The sequence below is a fragment of the Dipodomys merriami genome, unplaced genomic scaffold, assembly GCF_024711535.1.
Source record: "Dipodomys merriami isolate MVZ:Mamm:240054 unplaced genomic scaffold, mDipMer1.0.p SCAF_9, whole genome shotgun sequence".
Taxonomy (NCBI): Eukaryota; Metazoa; Chordata; class Mammalia; order Rodentia; family Heteromyidae; genus Dipodomys; species Dipodomys merriami.
Genome location: NW_027206512.1, coordinates 38,803,782 through 38,825,418, shown reverse-complemented (window position 1 = coordinate 38,825,418; position 21,637 = coordinate 38,803,782). Strand labels below are relative to the sequence as shown.

Genomic DNA, 21,637 nt, shown 5'->3' with positions numbered 1-21,637 from the left:
GCTAGTATTTTACCACTTGGGCCACAGCGGCACTTCCGGCTTTTTCTGCTAATGTGGTGCTGAGGAATCGAACCCAGGGTATCCTGCATGCAAGGCAAGCATTCTACCACTGAGCCACATCTTAAAGATGAAGATGCAGAGACCAAACTGGATATCGGAACTCGTAGTTGAATATCAAACGACTTAACAAGTGGTGGAATTTGTATTCCGATCTAGAATCTATAGCTTTAACCACTCTAAGCTATAAACCACAGGATTCCCCCTCCCCCACAAAGGAACTAGACCAGGGGAGAAAAATAAAAAGTTATTACCAAAGGAATTGAAGTCAGATAGGAGAATGGAGAAGAGCTTCCTTCCACAGAGGAGTACTACACTAAGCCAGGGGACCTACATCAACTCCAAGAAAACCTAATTCCTCCATTCTTCAAACAAGTCCCGAGTTTACCACTGTTCTACTTTCTCTAGAGTTCTCCCGTCTGTCCCCCCTCTCCAGCACCCTCCCTCCCTCCCACCGCCCCCGGAAGAATAGCTTCCAGACCTCTGTCAGTGTCCAGGAAAATGGTCATCATGAGCAGCCTCAGCCAAATCACTAAAAGCCCAGTTAAAAAAAAAAGTGTGTGTGTGGAGGGGTGGCGGGGTTCAGGCAGAAAGGAAAAGGAAAACTCCTCTGCCCAGACAATGTAGGAGACCGCAGGTTGTCTCCGAGTGGCTGGAAAACGCTGGAGCACTCCAAACAGGAACTTTAAGGGGACTGAAATCTGTTGCCTGTTCCACTAGGAATATTGTTTGCAAGGCACAAGGTGTCTTTTGGTAGTGAGCACCCTCTGCGCATGCGCAGGTCCATTCGGAGGGGGGAATTACTGCCCAGCCGCCGACTAAGTTGCATTCCTTGAATCTTCTTCGCAGGCAATAAAAAAAAAAAAAAAAAAAAAAAGACAATTCTTTCATCAGAGTTAGTAATGTGGACAGTACAAAATCGGGAGCGTTTGGGGCTTCTCTCTTTCCCTGTGATGATTGCCATGGTCTGTTGTGCACACAGGTGAGCTGCTTTTGTTAATCTTTTCCCTCTGGCTCTCTCTCTCTCCCTCTCTCTTGCTTATTCTTGGTATTTTTCTTTTTATTCCCCCCATGCCAGCTGGATCACGGATCATGTTATTTGGGGGGGGGGGAGATGGGGTGGGGTAAGCGTGCCTGGGTCTTTTCTTTCTATGTCTGCTCGCAGTTTTGAATACGATCCTTACTTCTTCCCCTCAGCGCCAACGAACCCAGCAACATGTCATACGTGAAGGAGACGGTGGACCGGCTGCTCAAGGGCTATGACATCCGCTTGCGGCCGGACTTCGGAGGTAATGTGTCATCTGTTCATTTCAACCTGTAACTCATCCCCAGCCCACCCTTTGCTTTTCTTATTGCTTCTCGGTCAAACATCAACGCTTAGAAATATATTACATGGAAAGAGCGTGTCGTTTATGTCAACGCCCTGGACACATACACACACACACTCACACTCACACACACACACACACACACACACACACACACACTCCTCAGGTAGATGAATCCCCAGGGCCGGGCCCACCTCCTTCCCCCAGACACACCCTCTGCACAGTCGCCGCATCACGCGTGTGTCCACACTTGTTTTCCCAGGCTAGCCCCTTCGTGGGGAGCGGGGTGGGGGGGGGGTGAGGGTCTCCCAGGGAAGCCGGTTCTGAATGTAATGAGATCTGGGACCCCCTCCCTCTCCACCCCTTCCCCCATTGACTCCAGCCCATTGCCACTTAGAGAAGATGGCTTTAATGGGGTTCCCCCTCCTCCCCGGCAGGGCCCCCCGTGGACGTCGGGATGCGGATCGATGTGGCCAGCATAGATATGGTCTCCGAAGTGAACATGGTGAGTGGCCTCCCCGCGGGCCCGGCGGCCGGGCTCACGCAGCTGGGCGCTGGACCGCTCCCCGGTGTGTCCTCTGCGTTTCACTGGCGGTCACCTCGCCCCCACCATCCCCGGCCCCGGGGACCCCCCCCCCCCCACTGTGCGCGCCGGTCCCCGAGCTGGGGACGCACGGCCGATCGCCCCACACGGTGTGTGTTTTTCGACACACACGGGCTACTGCGGTGTTCCAGCGGAAACGTGCTCCGCACCGTCCCGGGAGGGGGGCGGGGGGGGGGGGCGGAAAGGCCGGGTTGCGCCGGCCCGATTGGCTGGGGAGGAATCTGAGCCTTTACTTTCGCCGGGTTTCCCAGCGTGTCAGATGTGCCCGGGCACCACCTGCCGGCGGCCCGGCCGCCTGCACTGGGGTCCCCGGACCGGGTACTGGGCAACCTCCACCCTGGCAGGGTGCATCCGGGCTCGCCCCGAGGCCCCCAGGCCCCCCGCCAGCAGCAGGCGCGCGGTCGGGGAGTCGGTGTCCCCTCCCTCCCGCAGGCGCTAGACGTGGTGTGGCCGCAGCCACAGTCCACAGGCTGGCAAAGGCAAACCACCCGAGCCCGGTGTGTGGCGCGGTGTGTGTGGTTCCCAAGTGAGGGTGGATGGCATCATCATCATCATCATCATCATCATCATCATCATCATCATCATCATCATCATCATCATTTTGTCTTTCTGCGTCTTGCAAACTGAAGTTGGAAGGAAATGGGTTGCATTGCTTGCTTTGCTTTACTTCAGACACGGAACGGAAGCTTGCTGGGAAAGCCTGATGATTTTAACAGGCTTGTGGAGATGATGGGGCCTGGGGCGCGATAATAACGCAGCACAATCCTTCCTGTCAAAAAGGATCGACCGTGCTGGCATTTTTGGTTTTGGGGGTTTTTGTTTTGTTTTTGTGTTTTGAGGGGAGAGGTTGCAAAATGGATGGGGATTATAGTTGCCACTTCTCTCTGTGTTAGCTGTTTCCAGCCCGCCGCGGGTAGCAGTTTTCCAATTGTTAAAGAGTTCAGGAGGAAACGCCTGTTGCTTTGCTAGAATCCACCACGCAGGGAACAGCTAGATCTGCAGGAACAAAATGCCATTTTAATTCCACTGGTGGGGGGGGGGGCGGGCGGATATTGCCGCAGAAACTTAGACATCCTGAATAATCAACAGACAAAAATGTTTCAATATTTTCTTTGCCCCTAGTGAGCCATTTTATTTGTAATATGCTTGTGTGTGTGTGTGAGAGAGAGAGGTACATTTCTAGCCTTTTGAATAAGACTAGAATAATAAATGTGGCTATTATATTTCCGCATTTTATCGTTGAAATTGTCTCTGCTTTAAGTAGCTTATTCAAAACATTATTTTTAAATAGCCCTGATTGTTTCAAATGATTTCTTTTCAAATGCCTTTGATCAGAGTGCTGGGAGGAATAAAAAATTTCTGAAAGCTTGATACACACAAGTGCATATTTTCTGACTTGGCAAAGATTGTTAAGACACTCATTTGTTACATTCTGTTTACATACACACTAATACCCAAAGATAGGGTAGACTACACTCGGGGGAAATGTTATAATCTGAGCACATAGACACATAAATTATGGCCAATCCAGCAAAGGCAATCAAACAAATTAGGGTTAGTTTAACAAGTTGTATCATGTAGATAGATGGTGACAATCTTTTCCTTTTCAGTCATTTATTCTGGGTCCTTATGAGTGAGCATTCACATAGATAAAATAGGAAAGCATTCACAAAGCTTAAAAGACAAACCAGGCCTTTGCCAGCATTCTGCATTACTGTAGAAGATACCAAGCTTTTTAGAAATGCAAGGCCCTGGATTTGATTCTCAGAATTCCATATGCACACACACAAAGATTCTGTTGGTACCATTTAGTTTCCTTCCTAAACTGCACTGAATAGATAAGTTGCTGATGAGCCAAACCACACTATTGAAAAGCTATGTTCAATCAGTTGCCCAAGTGAAATCACACATAAACTGAGATAAGGGATCAAAGGTAAATGTTGCAGCACTGAACATTTTAACCTAATAATTAAACACAGTCTATGCACTCACTGCATATGCATTTATATATACTCTCTGGTATATGCATTTATTTTTCTCAAAGATCTTTACCCAACAGATAAACCTTTGCTAACATACCCTACTAACATACCCAATACCTTTACAAAATAAACTTAGAGACATAATAGGACAATAGAAACCACTGAGAGTTAGAAAGTAATAAACCTTGATTATCTATTCTTTCTTGTATTTCCTTTTAGTAAGAACCACCAACATTACCTAGCTCCTTATCTATGACAAAGAATTGAAATAAATATATTGGAAATGGCTCTAAAGAAAATAAAGGATTGTTCAAAGCTATAAGCATCCTTATATTTCTTTTTTAATATAATTTTTATAAATTTTTTCTTGTAAAGGTAATATACAGAGGGGTTTCAGTTACATGAGTAAGGTAATGAGTACATTTTTTAAAGTATTACTGTCCCTCATTTCCTCCTACTTCATCCTCTTTTCTTCCCTCCCCCAAGTTGTGCAATTCATTTCCAACATAGTGTCTAGTGAGTATGTGTTGCATTGGTTCGTCCTTTTTTCTGCTTCCCTTCTGTAAAACAGATAAACTTATATACAAGACAAAGGGTAAAGAAATAAAAAAAAACAGTGACAACATTTTTTAAAGGCCTGAGGACTCTCCATAAACACAACCTGAACGGTTAGTCTCTTATTCCAAATAGTAGAATTTTCTACAACATATTTTAGACAATACAACTAGAAATGACCTTATACAAGAAATAGGACTGACAGCTTGTTACCAAGCATGTCTTAGTACCCTGATAGAGAGTATTTCTGTGCTTATTTAGTAGGAAATTTTCACCAAAATTATCCAAAAAAGAATTGATAATAATGTAATAAAAATAGTTTTTAGAAAAATGGAAGTTAAATCTATTACTAAACCTTTGCTTATTTTATATGTTTATTCATTATCATTACTACCTGAATAATGGCTAGGAAAATGACATTATAATTATGCACTCAACTAATGGGTTTAAAAACTAGGCCTTGTCAATGTTTTTTTCTCTTCCTGTTCTATTGAAATAAAATATAATTCCAGCTTGGTTTACAGCATTTTCTGTTTTAATGGCTAAGGTCAAAATCAAGAGTACTTTCTGCTTCATGCCCTTCAGGATATAAATCTTTCCCTCTGAATTAAGAAAAAGAAAAGAAATCTTTCTAGTCAAGAATCTCCAAAATCAAGAATCATAAACACGTGTCCAAACAGCCTATGTTACCCCACTAACACATACAATTGTTTTACTAATATGTGTCAGTTAAAAATACATTTAGTTTAAATGAAAATAATGACAAAAATGAACCACTGGCTTCTGAGCCACGAAGGCAAAACCTCTGAAATGCAAAGCCTTATACAATGGAATAAGTTCTATGTCATAAATAAACAACACTTTGAACAAAAAATTCTAATGTAGAAAAATACATACTTGAGAGAAAGATAATTAAGGCAATAATGTCATTGATTAAATTTGGCAGTTTTTCTTCTCTCATGGGATATGGGGCACATAGGATATTACATATAGTGTTACTTTCTAAAACTATCATCTTTAAACAAAACTAAGTTTTCACTTATTATATATTACATTACATATTACATTATTATATATTACATTCCTTGAATTTAATGAGGTGAGCAGGAGTGGGTGAAACAAAAGGATTCAAGAACTCCCAGAAGTTGTTCTTAAAGGAGTCACTACAATCAGCTACAATAAGCCACGTCTAGGAAAACACAAATAATAATAATAGGCAACTTTTCTCTTTGATCAACGGTGTGAGAAAACATGAGATTAAGTATATACAAACAAGTAGTTTCAATCTTGAATTTCAGACCCCTGTCTGTTCAAAGGATAAATCTTGAAGCTAGGCTCCAGGTAGTTCATGCCTATAATCCTAGCTTTATAGCCAGGCTGAGAGCTGAGGATCAAAGCCAGCCCTGGCAGGAAAGTCCATGAGATTCTTATCTCTAATAAAGTACACCCTCCCCACTCCTGCTGCCCAACAGAAGGAAGTGGAGCTGTTCCTCAGGTGCTAATGCCCTACCTTAGCCTTGAACAAAAAGACAGCTCTCAGGCCCTGAGTTGAAGCCCCAGAACTGAGGCTGGAGGTGCTGATCACCAAGTAGGAATTCCAATCACACAGTTTTATGTCTGTAAAGTTAATATACCTAAAGACTGTATAGACATAGATTTCTTTTTTTATTGTGAAAATACTGTACAGAGGGGTTACAATTACATGGGCAAGATAATGAGTACATTTCTTATCAAGCATTGTTGCCTCCTCCTTTGTTTCCCTTTCCCATCCCTTCCCATCCTCCCCCCCCCCCGACCCCCCCACTCAATCCTCCCTGCCCCCCCCCGCACCAAACTTGTAAAGTTCATTTTCGACATAACAACTTGTACATCTCATTGTTGCAATGGGTACACCTGTATCCCTATTTAAATGATTTGTTTTTCCCCTTCTCTTCCACAAATTATACCTACATAAATACAGTGAAAGCAGGGGTTATACTGTGGGGGAGGAACATACAAAGCAACAAAGAAATAATCTTATAAATGCATTAGAAACAATCGCATGAAAGAAAAAAAACATTTGAATACATATCTTAGGGTTCATTTCCCTAACATCACCTTATCTGACCTTTTCTGCTTGACTCAGACATATACTAGATATTGCAAATAAGGGAAACCATGGGACCTATGTTTCTTTGGGCCTGGCTTACTTCACTTAATATAATTTTTTCCAAGCCTTTCCATTACCTAACAAATGGGGTAATGTCATTCTTTCTGATGGAGGCATAGAATTCCATTGTGTATATGTACCACATTTTCTTGATCTATTCATCTACTGAGGGGCATCTGGGTTGGTTCTATATCTTAGCTATAATAAATAGTGCTGCAATAGACATAGTCATGCTGGTAGCTTTAGTGTGGTCTTGTTTGTAAACATTTGGGTAAATGCCCAAAAGTGGGATTGCTGGGTCATAGGGGATCTCTATGTGGAGTCTTTTGAGGAACCTCCATACTACTTTCCAAAATGGTTGAACAAGTTTACACTCCCACCAACAATGAAGTAAGGTTCCCTTCTGCCCACATCCCCTCCAGCATCTGTTGTTTTTAGAATTCTTGATGTTAGTCATTCTAACTGGAGTGAGGTGATACCTCAATGTTGTTTTGATTTGCATTTCTTTTATGGCTAGGGAGGTTGAGCATTTCTTCATGTATCTATTGGTCATCCTTCTTTCCTCTTCAGAGAAGTTTCTCTTTAGGTCTTTAGCCCACTTATTTATGGGCAGTTGTTTCTTTGAGGATTTGTTGTTGGGGGATTTAATTTTTTGAGTTCCAGGTATATTTTAGATATGAGACCCTTGTCCGTTGTATGGCTAGTAAAGATCTTCTCCCAATCCGTAGGCTTTCTATTGATCTTGCTAGCTATATACATAGATTTCTATCTATCTATCTATCTATCTATCTATCTATCTATCTATCTATCTATCTATCTATCTATCTATCTATCTATCTATCCATCCACAGTATATAGATGGTTGATTGATTGATTGATAAACAGATAAAGATATAATGGTTCAAGAAGCCACTCTCAAAAGAATTCACAGGTTTAAAGTTCTGATTCAACATATGACTCAGTGGAAGTCAGTTCTCAGAGATATATAGCGAGTGTCTTGATTGTTCCATTTCTTCCTTTCATTCCTTTTATCTACCAAGGTAGAAAAAGTTATTACAAACAACAACAAAATCCAAAATAAGAAAATCTCATGAATAATTTAACTTTACCAAATTTTAATTGATCAAATATCTACCTACATTCTGATATTGCTATTGTTATTTTAGAATTAAAGTTCATCAGGTTTTGGTATATGCTTCAGTTATGTTTTATTATTTAAAAAAACCACAGAAATCATCTCCTCACTTCCATTTCTTTAAGTCAGTCCTTCTTAATATTGACTGTATGTTCCAATCACTTTGGGGTATAATAAAAATGCAGACTCTAGCAGAAGACTTGAAGTGGGGCCTGAAATTCTACATTTCTCTTGAGTGAAGCTGGTAACTGGTACACAAACAGTACCTGAGGGGCAAGGTTGAAGTAGATTATTTCAAGGCCTATTTAGCTTTCTTAAGAAATGACTGTGTTTTTCTTAATTTAAATTTGTCTAAGAATGACATTGTGTCAAAGTTCCAAATTAAGCTTGAAGTTCCTTTCCAGTTAGTTAAAGAGATACTTGAATTAAGAGGAAAGATTAGTTCAATAAAGATAAGCCACTGTCAAAGGAATGAGCTGGGTGATGGGGTTCAACTGAAATGAAAATGTACTCTCTGTGTCAAATACTCAAGCCAGCCCTTCTAGAAAAATTACAGTGAAAACATTACCAAGCATAAAACGCCCAACAATAACATCATCTTGCATTACAAAACATTAATAACTTTTCTTCTTCAGAATAGAGGATATTAAAATGGTTCCTACCCACACCACCTCTGGGAAGGTATTGTAAAGTAGTCTAAGCATACTCTTTTTTTACTGTCAGTATATTCTCGGGTTTTATAGAATTTCCCTTGCAACAGAAGTAAATAGACCAATGCCATTTAAAGAAACCAGCCCAATTAAATAAGATGTAAATAAGTATTCCTCTTATATAAACAATCATCAGGTTTTTCTTTTAGATTCTGGGTTAGAATATTATACCATCACAGAAGAAATTCCTTCCTTTGCCTTTCTGTTTGGAGATAATCGATATTTTTATATCCAACCCCATATTAAAGCAACCCTATCAGATTGTTTTAAAAAATTTGACTTTCTATTTGAAAGTCTGCATTTTAGGATGACAGAACCAATCTGGGTATTAAGGTATACAATAAAATAAGACTAAGTAATAATGTCTATTGAACATTTTCTGTGTATAAATATAGCTATGAAGTACTTCATATTAATAGCTTATTTAGTGCTTGATTTAAGGTAATTCTTACCCCCATCACACACTGAAAATCTGAAGCTAATAAGAGGGAGAAACTTAAATTGAGGTTAAGTAACTTACTCAGAAGTTACAGAGCTAGTAAATGGCATAATAAACATAGGAAATCAGGCAGCTTAACTCGAAGGTCTGCCTTTGATCTGTCAGGCCATAAAAATATAATAAGTTTTCTGTAGTTAGCTTGGGAGCTTAGCTAAGAAATTTGTCTTCTAGGCCTCAGCTTTCTCTTCTGTAAAATGGAAATAGATTACATGACTGTCGAATTCCTTCCAGTTCAAATATCCAATAAGAAAACCTAGGTCTTGGTCTTAGACTACATTACCAATCCAGAATTTTTCTCTCTGTTATATTCCCTCTTCTTCCATCTCATTCTCCTGTTAAGCAAGTCCATCAACAAATACGTATTGAGTTTCCACTGAGTGCAAATATTAGAATAGTTTCCTAGGAACACTGCAATTTATCATGGTGTGCCATTTAGGCCTCTTGACTCATGTTCTTCTCTCCAGTCATGGTATTATCATGCAACTTGCCTTTCCTTAACACATCTGCAAGGACAGCAACAAGAAAAGATGGATCAGTGCTCCTCACAATGAAACTTGACTGATAACCTAGTTTACAACACGTTAAACAATGCAAAGGACAAATAGAATGTATTTCTGCTGCCATTTTTATTTTCACTCTAGGAACATCCTTCTACTACCACTAACCCAATAAATGTTTTAGCACTTGATGAGAAATAGAAGCAAACCATTATATTTCAAAGTCTAAATGTCCCAAAGGTTTTTCCAATGTGATTCAAATCCTTCCATGAGGTGGCTAAGAAATGAGCAGTAAAACCCAGGTGTTTTTCTCCGCTGAATATCACTATCAGTCCTTTTGCTTTTTATGCTTCTTTGTCTTGGCAGTCCCCCAAATATTTGATAACACCCTCAAAATACTCATGCATGGATGAGATCTTGCATTATCCAAAAAGGTAAAACATTTCAAAAGAAAAATGAAAGGTTTGGATGATTACAACTGATTTAAGGGGACTCAATGTCATAACTATACTTGAGAGGAATAGGAAATAAACTGGTTTGTTCTTTTAGCTGACTAAATGCTACTGCATAGTCCCTTATCACCTATTAGAGCACTGATGCCTATTTTTCATAATACTAGCCTTGAGTTTCTACAGTTTTAGAATACTTCTATTTCCAGCATATTGTGTACTTCATGAGGAGCCTTACTTTTAGCTACTGAAAGAGAAGGAAGTTAATAGTAGCAGTTAGTAATCTATCGCTCAGCGCCTGGCAGATATGCTTAATAAAAAGCTTATAATTAATTCATACCAGTGTTGGTAACAAGACAAAGGTTGGCTACAAGACAAAAAAATTGAGAGATATAATTTTCATCTGTGGGATCCTACTTCTTTTTAGAATCCTCATGGTCTCTGTTGTTACTCGGCTACTGAGTGGACCATGTACCCCTCAGATACCTACTAATACCTTTGGGGTCATACTATAAGTTTAAGATTAAAGAAATATTACCAAGAGCTCTTGTACAACTACTCTAGTGAGTGAAGACAGATGGGTTCCCTGTCCTTAAGGCATTTATAGTCTTTTTTAAAACATGAATTTAAAAACCTCTAATCTTAGAGTATAAAGATTTTTTGCTCTTGGGAGGACTTTGACATATCAGTCGTTATCTGTATGGTGGGGTGTTTCAACTTGCCACCTACTTCCACAACGCGTCATCTTTTGTCAGGTCCTGAACTAAGTAATAGGATGGAATAATACATGGACACATGTCAAGCCTTCAAAGACTTTTCAGTGTGGAGAAGATCATATAATAAACACTTAAAAATATGTTCAATGTCATGAGAATTGTGTGTATGCGTACAGGGTCCTAGAGGAGAAATAGTTTCTAAGATATAGGCCAAGCACAGGGAGGGGCAAGGATGTCTGAAGATGGCAGAAAATGCTTTGGGACCTACAGGTAACTCACTATTATGAGACCTGACAGGGAACAGGGGGACTGTGAAGAGGCTAGAGTAAGGGCAAAATGTGAAGTTCATGGCAGTGTCATTGAATCCAAAAGGAAGCCTCTCTGTAAATGAATCTGTATGTTCACTGAACATTTCTGGAAGAATACAACAGGAGCAGGCTAAGGTTATCATTGCATAGAATTGGAGGAAGGATTAGAAATAGGCTTTGGAAATAGTTACTGGGTTTTATATGCTCTTCTGAAGTTTTGGTTTAAAAATTATACATGTACTAACATTTTGTTTTTAGAGTCTCTCTCTGCCTCTCTGCCTTTCAGTCTTTCTGTCTGTCTGTCTCTCTCACACATACATACACATGCACACACATATGCACAAACACAAATAATACTGCAATACATATGCTAAGCAAATGGATCCTAATCCTGAAGTGGAGAAAACCTGCCAAAGGGTTTAACAAAGCATTATGTTTTACATTTCAGATAGATCCTTCTTCTTATGTGGAGGATGAAGTAGAATAGACTAAAACTGGATGGCAATGGTTCTTGCTAAAAAGCTGAGAGAGTTTTTCAAAGTACATGAGGAATGGGAAATGCCTAATGCAGTGCAAATGCAAAGCAGAATGATTTAGTGACTGGTTAGATGATGGAGGTCAGAGAAGAAATGGATCCTATAATGAGTGATTGGTAGGAGCCCCAGTCGTCCTGTAGAGGGAAGCCTGGGAAAGAAGCACTTTATATACCAGCTCCATCACTCTAAACTGGACATGTATCTTCAGAGTAAGTAGAGTGTATTGATATCACACTGTATGTGCATTAAAGGAAAACAATAGAGACCAAAATTGTCATGAAATGGGATACTCCTATAGTGAATCTTCTTTGCCTGTGCATGAATAGCCACATTCTATAAAGAGAAACTCTAAAGCCTAGAAATATGGTGACTTAGTTGGTTGGAGTTCGTGGAGAAAGGGTACTAGGTAAAGACAGAGAAGGAATTCATCGTCTCTAACAATTTGGTTCTTAATCTAGGTGGACCTAGATCCTGGTGAGATTTTGGAAATATTTTGCAAATTTCACTAGAGAAAGTATTTGCTGTAGTTGTCTTTATAAAACCAGGCAGGGGGGAGGATTCATGCAGGATCCCACTTACACAGCATCTGCTCTCTTCTCCACTGCATCCCTAAAATGATTCGGTCTTTCTAGAACATTGTGCTTCCACATGAAATTGCATTAAATCAGTGTGAGTTCTTGTAGAAAGTGCTTTTGGCGATGAAATGAGGGCCAGTATAATAGACAGTATAAGCAAGGCTGGCAGTGTGCCCTGACAAATGAAGCTTACCTTCTAGAAAATTAAAAAGCGACTCCCAGGAGGCTTGCAGAAGAATGGAAACATTGGAATGGCCTATTCAGTATGATTTTAAATGAGCATTCAACAGCCGTGGCCTCTATAAGATGGTCTCCTGGAAAGAGGAAATCTGTGTCAACAAAGCCTTATTCATGGGGTCAGCAAAACCTTATTCATGGGGTATATTATTTACCTTAAAGAGAGTAGACAAACAGCTAGAGAAATAGATTCAAATAAATAGAAGTAGTAACAGCACTTCTATCCCTTCCTCTGTGGAATAAAACCAGTATGAGTGGGATAGGTGAAGGTCTTTCAAATACATCAGGAAAAAATGGAAGTTGCTATGCCTGGCTCTTACTGCTGAATGGATTTAACGGGGAAGATGCTAGCAATGAATCCCACTTGAATGAGAGAGTTTATTTGGGATCTTTCTTGAAACAGGGGAGCAGATGTGTTTAAAGCTCAGAGTTCCTGCCTACTCTAACTTTCAGTGACTCAGGAGGAGATTTTTGTTCTTATGATTTATTATTTTCAAGGGAATGATACACAATTCTCTAGTCAAAAAAACACCAGCTTTATGGTTTCCATAGAGACAGTTCATCTGAAAACCTACCTGTGCCTAGAACAATTTCTCATGTCAGTAGCCATTGTCTTTGCCTCCTACCTCCTGCAACCCCTCTCCCACCCAAATGCATCTACAGCTACTTCAAAACCCACAGGAAATCACATTTGTTTTATAGAGCGTTTCCTGTAGCCACACAAGAAAGAATTCTGTTAGAGAGAGAATATCCAGGACCTATGAGCAAATTAAGACTCCTAAAAGACTATAAACTTAATATACTTTAAGAGTCATCCATAAGAAATTTTTATTAATTTTGCCCTCTCCTAACACACATGATGTAAGCTCTGAGAAATTTAGGATGATATTCTTTATATGCTCTAGGTAGATCCTCGCAAATTATATAGACTGAATAATAACATTCATTAGGATTAGAAAAGAAATTTTCTAGTCATACAAATTCTTATTGCTAACAATTATTATTACTTTCAACAGTACTTATATTTTTTTCATTTCAAAATTAATAGGCTCGCCATAAAGTCTACCTTCTAATTTCCTCTGTTACTTACATTGATTATGAATCATAAGAAACAGTTTCATCATATGGCAAGCCAGAATCCCACATACAAGATCATGTCATGACAAGTATCAATGCACACACACACACACACACACACACACACACACACACACACACACACACACACACACACACACATACACACATCAATGTGACTTTCCTACTTTAAAAAGTAATCACATCTTTTCATTTTTTCAATTGTCATCTTCCTGGCACCTGGACTATCAATATTTCCAAACCCACTTAAGACATTCTTAAAGAATAATTTGATTGATGGCTCCAAATTGAGTCGCATTTAAAAAGCTATGAATTTAAACCTAACAGGTAGCACCTGGGGAAGGGTTCCTCACTCAATCTGAAGAGGTTTCTAAGTAAAAAATCATAAACTCAATAACGATACCAAATATGCAAATAGGCATTCAAAACTTGTCTAATCTGGAAAAATGTGGGTTTAGTCTAGCATGTATGTGTATGACATTTATATCTAGCTATCTAGTCAGTTATGTTGTAAGGGTACCACTATATGCTATGATTGCTTTAAAATGCTATGGTTTGAAACTTCCATGTTCACCCATAAAAATGTGTCCAGCCAACTACTATGTAAAATAAATCCCAATTCAAACCAACTGATGAATTTGAACTACCTAAGTGAACTTGGCTCAAGAGAAAAGCTTCTGACTTAATGCTAGTGGTCAGTGAGCTTCAAGTGTTGGGGTTGGGACTCAGACAATGAGAGCAGCATGAAACATTTGAAGAATAGAATGGAAGAGAAAATTGGAGAGGGAAACTGGAAAATTAAATTCAGTCCTCAGTGTCTGTTATTGGTGGCTGTCTCCATAAACACTACTTTGGGAAACACCCCCACAAAACTGTGCTGTGGCAAAGTTTGAAAGGCTTTCATAACCCACTTCTCCGGATCTGTACAAGGAAATAACTTTCAGGGTATTACAAGGAGGCATATTCCCTATTGTGTTCAAAATCACTGTCATCAGCCATAAATATAACTTGACAAATTAGGTTTTCATAGAGTCACCCATCCTGTTTTTCCACATTTTAAAATATTTGCTCCTTTACTCCTAAGCGGACAGCAATGTGTGAGCCAAACCTCAAAGACAATGACCCTTATTTGTTTTGAAAGAAATTTATCAGTCATTCATTCTCACTGTACTCATTACCTTGCCCATGTAATTATAACCCCTCTGTATGGTATTTTCACAATAAAAAAATAAGAGATTCTATTGGTTAAGTAGGTCAAGAACCCATATAGGAAGTGATTGAAGATTAACTGGGAAGCCACCTGAGTGGCATACCATCCTTAGAACTTGATACAAACGATATCATAGACTGGGTGAATTATATGAATGGTTCTGAATGACAGATGTCCATGACCAAGTTGCTGTCAGTTTCAGTGTCTGGTGAGGGCTCACTTCAGGGCCCCTTTACTCTGTTCTCACAGGTGGAAAGAAGAAGAACGCTCTGGAGCCTCTCTTATGAGGGCAATAATATAGTTCAATAGTGTTCTATTCTCATGGGCAAGTTACCTCCCAAAAGCTATCTCCAAATTCCACCACATTGTGGGATAGCTTTCAGCATATGATTTTTCAGCAATACACAGCCTATAAGAATGATACTACCATCATTATCGCGTTGTCATAGTCCTTCCTCCTCTTCATCATCATCATCATCATCATCATCATCATCATCATCATCATCATCATCATCATCACCATCATCACCATTGTCATCCTGTTTTCTGAACACTGTTACCAGCACACATAGCAGGCACTTTATATGTGCTGCATATGTAAATATCAATAATAAAACTAGGTAGAGAGGATATTAAGATAAAAGTAGTAAGGTTTATAGATTAAATAATAATATGATCTATCTGTTCACTTCTGTTTAGTGACAACTTCATAAAATTTTTTATAATAGGTAAGAATTATGAAAGGTGATTAAAATATAGAGTTTACTTTATTTCTTGGAAAGTACTAGTTTTCTGATGCTAATCACATAATACCAGAGTAGGTCAATCAGAAACAGATGAGGTTCATTTTGACCCATGATTCTGATGTGAAAGGTGACAGAGTTTTATCTAGTGACTTTCTGGATACATAGGGCAACATACATCAAGAGATTTGTGTGTGTGTGTGTGTGTGTGTGTGTGTATGTTCTGGTCTCCTTTGTTTTTCTAATAAAGTCATCAAGATTCTACCATGGAAACTCCAGATAAATAACCATCTGTAATCCCAAAATCTCCATCTGTACACATCATAGTCAGATTATATTTTTACCAACTAATTTTTAGATGGTTAAACTCAGGGTCTTGTACTTGCTAGGCAAGTGTTCTATTTGTGTCATACTTCCATCCTTTTTGTAGTGTGTTTTTGGCATAGAGTCTCATTAAATTTTGGCACAGGTACACCTCTATGATCAGTCCTCAATCTTTCTCTTCCTGAATCGCTGAGATTACCGATGTGTACCCACACTCAGCCAGTTTCACCCTCCTAACACTTAATGTTTTGACACAGGAAACCTCAGGGGAACTTACCAAACTATAACAAGAAACATTCAAGATTTTCACAGAGAAGCTATGTGATGCATTTAATCATGGTCATACCTGACTATGATTGGTACCCTTGAAATGGTTCTCTCAGAGAGAACTCTTCTCATGACGTGACACAGAAAGTTCAGTTAAAGTAGGATTTTCTGGGGGAAAAAAGAATAGGTAGGAGATAATGGATATTCAAGGCAGGGGAAAATACTACTCAAGTCTTGCTGATCTTAGTGAGATTACCAAAAACATTTTAAAAGACAAATTTGGGCATCACTTTTGAACCTTCAGGCTTGGTAATTTTTTTTTATCCTTGAGAATGACAATGGATACATATGGAGCACTGCCACAAAGCAGTGGTCATTCTCATGACAAGGATTAACCCACTTACTCAATAAAGCAAGCAAATGAAATATGTATCATTAGTATCCTTTAAGTGAAGTACCGAGAATTTAAATAACTTGCTAAAAGTTACACAATTATATAAGTGATACAAGTGTGATTTTCTCAAGTAGAATCTGTGCCTGGTAGTTAGGTCACTAAATCATGTAGCATCCTTTTTCCCCCTAATAACACTTTTAAGCATAGGTTTTCAAGATTTGGAAAAAAGGTGAGTATTTGCAAAGTGGGTCATGGGAGGAAAGGTATTAGCAGTGCTTTTATTTAGCCTAGAATTGTATTTTATGAAATTGATGATTGGCTTGATTAATGCCTTCATGCTTATAAAGATGTTTGACCCATTTGTTGATCCTAATTAAATTGGACCTATCCGGTGCAAACTGAAAGGTATTAGTTGCTAATGATAAATAGAAAAAGAGGATAGATTTCATGTACTTTCTGGGAGAATTTTAACTTGAAGAAGAAAGAAAGATTAGCTTGGACATAAGGGAAGAACATCTTGACTGTAATAAGTGAGAAGAGGCTGGAAGGCGCTACCAAGAGAACTTGGGAAGTATTCATCGTTAGAAAGCTTCAGGACAAGAAAAGATAATTATATCTGCCCCAGTTGGCTTAGAGCAATGTTCTGTCCAGAAAGCAAGAGGATGAGCCTGAAAGAGAAGTGTTTTTCTATTATTATTATTATCATTAAGTAGTTGTACAAAGAAGTTGCCATTTAACACAGCAGTTTATGAATGCAGTGCATCTTGATCAATGTCACACCTTTCAGCATTCTCCCCATCCTTCCCAACCCAGCCTTTCCCTGACTCTTCTTAATCTTATAGACTATATATTAGGTTTTTCACTGCATTCTCTCCCTCTTTTCCTCTTCATTTGTCCACTCCTTTCTCCTTGACCCCATCCTTTTGGAGTACCATCTTTCTGTTTCTTTTTTATTTGCTGAACTTTGCTTTTCTAAGAAATTATACCACCTGAGTTCTCCCTTGAATCTCCCATGTTTTCCAGTCAATACATTTATAAACATTTGCATACAACCCAATGTATTTACTTTGACATTTATAAGCCAATTCTAGCTTCCTCCAATGAGGGAAAGCATGCAGTCTTTGTGAGAGAATTGTTCTGACACTCTTCCCGAAGCACATACTTTACCTTATATTCCAGAAAAGTCACTGTATCACTGAGCTCCAGGGTAGTTAGTGAAAAGGACACAGCACGGAAGTCAAATGCTCAAATGCTGTGAGAACTTCTGAAGACAAAAGAGTTTCAGTCTGTACCAGATAGGTGCGTTACACCTAGGGAAGGCAGAATAAAATAAAATTAAATTAAATTAAATCTAAGTATTCATTAAACTCTGTGTACTTTTGTATTTAGGAGAAATATTTAAAAACCTTTTCATATTAAGAATAAGAATAGTTTTTGGGTACAAGTATCTCACACCTGTAATCTTAGCTACTCAGGAGGCTGGGATCTGAAGACTGAAGTTCGGAGCCAGCCCAGGCAGACAAATCCAAGAGACTCGTATCTCTAACCAACCAGTAAAATGCTGGTAGTTGAGCTATAGCTCAAATGGTAGAGTCCTAACTATGAATGAGGAGTGGGAAGGAAGTTGAAGGAGAGCACAAGTGCTATTTCCTGCACAAAAATTAAAAATATGAATAAGAATAGCTATTCAAATATATTGAAGAGTTACTATACATTAGATATAATGATAAGTCTTTCATGTCAGTTTTAATGAGAGCCATGTTGGTGTGTGATGGAGTGGAGTTTAAAGCTCTAGCCTGACTGATTTTAGAGTTATACTGTATCCCCTTTCTATTTTAGAGTTCGTTCTTGTCTGAATTAGCTTTTATGGTATCTCTAAAATGAATGCCACGGTTTTCCCACCCAAAAGAATCAACCCCTGAATTTCAGACCTCCAGATTAGCCTAAGCCATTAGCGCTGCTCTTGTGCTTGCTCCAGATTTTGGTCAATGACTTTCCCATATGGAGTGTTTCTTCATAATCTTTTCATGATCAAAGACCCTAAAAAAAAGACTCTCACCAGAGGAGTTGGTTATTTGTTAGAAGCCCATGTATTTACTGTTTCCTCTATGGCCTGGTCCATAAAATAGGCAACATTTCTCCTGCCAAGTTTGCTTACAGGAGTGATTTGTTTGTTTGAGTTCAAGATGAAGATGCAAAACAATTTCCAAAACTCAGTTGTTATTTTTCAATTCACAAGATTTCCTGACAGTGGAAAGGAAGAAGCGCTGGACTCCAGAATTCTCTAAAGCAAACACATGTCAACCACAGGGGGGGAGAGGCATGCCAACTGGTTTTTGAGGGGGAGATAAGAGAGGCCAATCAGAGAATCCATTTCTGGGCAGAGAAAGAAAAGATTCAGGTATATTTAGCTCTTCTGAATTCTCCCAGTGAACACACAGAGAGAAGCCAAACAGTAATATGTAAAGGTCAGATCATTTCATCACTGTCCTTTCCAAACTGGGAAATTGCATTATGAAATGCAGATAGCATCTCAAGGTTAAAATAGCAAGTTATTATCATCACATAGCTTACAGGACACAGTTTTCATTTTTCTGCTTTATAGAGGAATATACAAATTTTTTAAAAATCTGCATGACAGGGGAATTATAACAATCATTTAACTTGCTTCTACAGAAATAAAGACCAAAAGAATTTATTGTATGTGAACAGTGTATTTATAAAGTAGAACACAATTAAAGAACATAGTTCAGGAAAAAAACAACTTGTTTGAAATAGACACCGGTTTATTTTTTTTTAATGCAGATTTAGGCTATCAGAGGGACCAGAAATTTTGTTAAAGTCATTATCGACTTTCATCTTTACTTTTTGGCTCTAAGTAAGACATAATTGCTACTTCCTGATATAAATCTTAGAGTATTTTTAATCAGTCATGGCTTAAGAATACCATGTATTCTTATGTGTCAGCCAGAACATTAGCAAGGACATGCTTAACTTGTGCTTTCACTGGAAATCACTGTTCCTATACAGGTCTAGCTCACATCCTTCAGGTCATTGTGTTTCATTCAATGTCATTGCTAAGTACTCAGGGAAGGGTGGGAATGTGTAATATAAAATGAACTTCAGAGAAAGTTAAGATTGTAGGGGTAATACATTGTGGGTGTTACTGAGGTATGAAAATATATAATTGCAGAATGACTTTCATCATTAGACAAATACAGTATTTTATAATGTCTGAATTCATTTAACTTCTGATTTCATTGGAGAGCTAGTAGAAAAGAGAGACTATGATATCCATTATATATGTATATACATACATATATATGTAGAGATTTCCACATAGATGCACGCCCCTACATATATGCTAATTAAAAGGTTTGTGGAAATTCCAAGTACAAAAGGGGAAATAAATGCAAGTGTACAAGAGCTTAGAGACATCTGATTATTCTATTTATTGGACACTTGCTTTGCAAATGGATTGCTATAAGTAGACATTCAACACTGACAGACTATTTTTGCCCATATTTTCCCTTTTGCTTGTGGTGAATTAACAACAGACATTTAAATCTATCTCCTGCCTCCTCACATTCTTTCTCCCTGCCTCTGCATGAACAAATGACAAACTTCAATCACAGATTCACTTTAAATATTATGGGCAATTTGTTTCTCTTCTTCCATTTTCATTCCCATCCACTTTCTTTTTTTTCCATATGGTTCCTTAATGTAGTAGTAAATGGACTCAACTGGCCACCATCTGTTCTGCAAAAGAGCATGATAGAAAACAGGCTGTTACTTACCCACCCTGGATTTTGGCTTTGATTTGATATGTACTCTCTCTGTTAATTTCCATGTGTCTCATGTTGAGGAAAGGGAAAGAAAGTGTCACTTAAACTCACTGATTCTTTTCCTTCATTCTGAAAAGGAAGGCATAACATATGTCAATAGAAATAAAGCTCTGAGTTTTCTCTTAAACTTCCATGGAAAGAAGGAAGGAAGGAAGGAAGGAAGGAAGGAAGGAAGGAAGGAAGGAAGGAAGGAAGGAAGGAAGGAAGGAAGGAAGGAAGGAAGGAAGGAAGGAAGGAAGGAAAGAAGGAAGGAAGGAAGGAAGGGAGGGAGGGAGGAGAGGAGAGGAGAGGAGAGGGGAGGAGAGGGGAGGAGAGGGGAGAGGAGAAGAGAGGAGAGAAAAAGATGACAGGGATTCCAGAGAAACCAGTTGTGTAGCGCCAAAGGGCATAATCTGGAATACCTGCCCTTACTTTAGGGAAAACATTAATGAAGCTTTGGAATGATAAAGTTCTGTCAATTGCTGAGGAGAGAGAAGAGCTATAATTCTGTGCATAATAGTATAAGGAAAATTGAGAATATCACAGTCATGAAAAATCAGGGTGAAAGGGTAGATGGGGAAACAAGAAAAACTAATAAACTAGAAAAGGACTTAAAGTTCTCAACAAAAATTTCCCAGTGTTAGAGTGGCTAAAGGACTTTAAACCAGGGAGTTTAGGACTTGATTTGATTTAGGTTTTCATCATTGCAATGTAAAGTATCATTGCTTCCAGGTTTCTTCAATAACATCTGTTATGCTTTCTGGCATGTGTGAGTGTCCTGAGTTCTCTACCTGGATCAGGAGTGTAGGGAAGAGAACAGCTAGCTAGCTAGCTAGCTAGCTAGATGTTGACCCTCTGGTCTTATATATATCATATATAAGTATGATATATTATATATATATCATATATAATATATGATTATATCATATGATATATAATATATATCATAATAGATAATATATAATGATAATAATATATAATAATATATATGATTATGTCATATGATATATATCATATATCATATATTATATATATGATATATATATGACCAAAGGGGCAATAAAAGTTCAAACAAAGGAAATCACAGCAAGAGCTGGCTGTGCAAACATGTCTCAGACATCCTCACCCCCCACTCACCTGCTCCACCATATTAGGGAAATTAAGGAAATTGTAAAAAAAAAACAAACAAACAAACACACACATGGGGAAGGGCTAGATTTAATTTATCTCATTCCCAAAGAAAGTCAGCCAATATTAACTTATATTAAAAAGGATTAAATGCATCATATAGGAAGAGAAGATCTGGTGTAAGTAGGTGCCAAATAAACCTAGGTCCACTTCATCTTACAGATACAAAACATTGTCAAAAATGCCCAAGCCTTGATGTGAGGGCACCAAGAGAAAAATTGTAGCTGTCAAAACTTTCTTTAGTTTTCTAGG

At 38.6% G+C, this 21,637-nt stretch overlaps 1 protein-coding gene and 1 long non-coding RNA gene across 2 annotated transcripts in view; one reads left to right on the top strand and one right to left on the bottom strand.

Annotated features, from left to right (window-relative positions):
• Positions 1 to 724: 724 nt before the first annotated feature.
• The window catches only part of Gabrb1 (gamma-aminobutyric acid type A receptor subunit beta1), a 313,871-nt gene continuing 292,958 nt past the window's right edge, over positions 725 to 21,637 (top strand). The window contains exons 1-3 of the mRNA XM_070012745.1: positions 725 to 1,039; positions 1,255 to 1,346; positions 1,823 to 1,890. Coding sequence (XP_069868846.1) covers positions 960 to 1,039; positions 1,255 to 1,346; positions 1,823 to 1,890 — 240 coding nt within the window. The 5' untranslated portion in view covers positions 725 to 959. The remainder of the gene's footprint in view (positions 1,040 to 1,254; positions 1,347 to 1,822; positions 1,891 to 21,637) is intronic.
• LOC138820842 (uncharacterized) lies at positions 6,360 to 20,284 on the bottom strand. The gene is made up of 5 exons (XR_011369998.1): positions 20,171 to 20,284; positions 17,541 to 17,683; positions 12,294 to 12,414; positions 9,300 to 9,522; positions 6,360 to 7,707 (listed from the first exon to the last, which is right to left on the bottom strand). It is a non-coding gene; the product is annotated as an uncharacterized lncRNA (long non-coding RNA).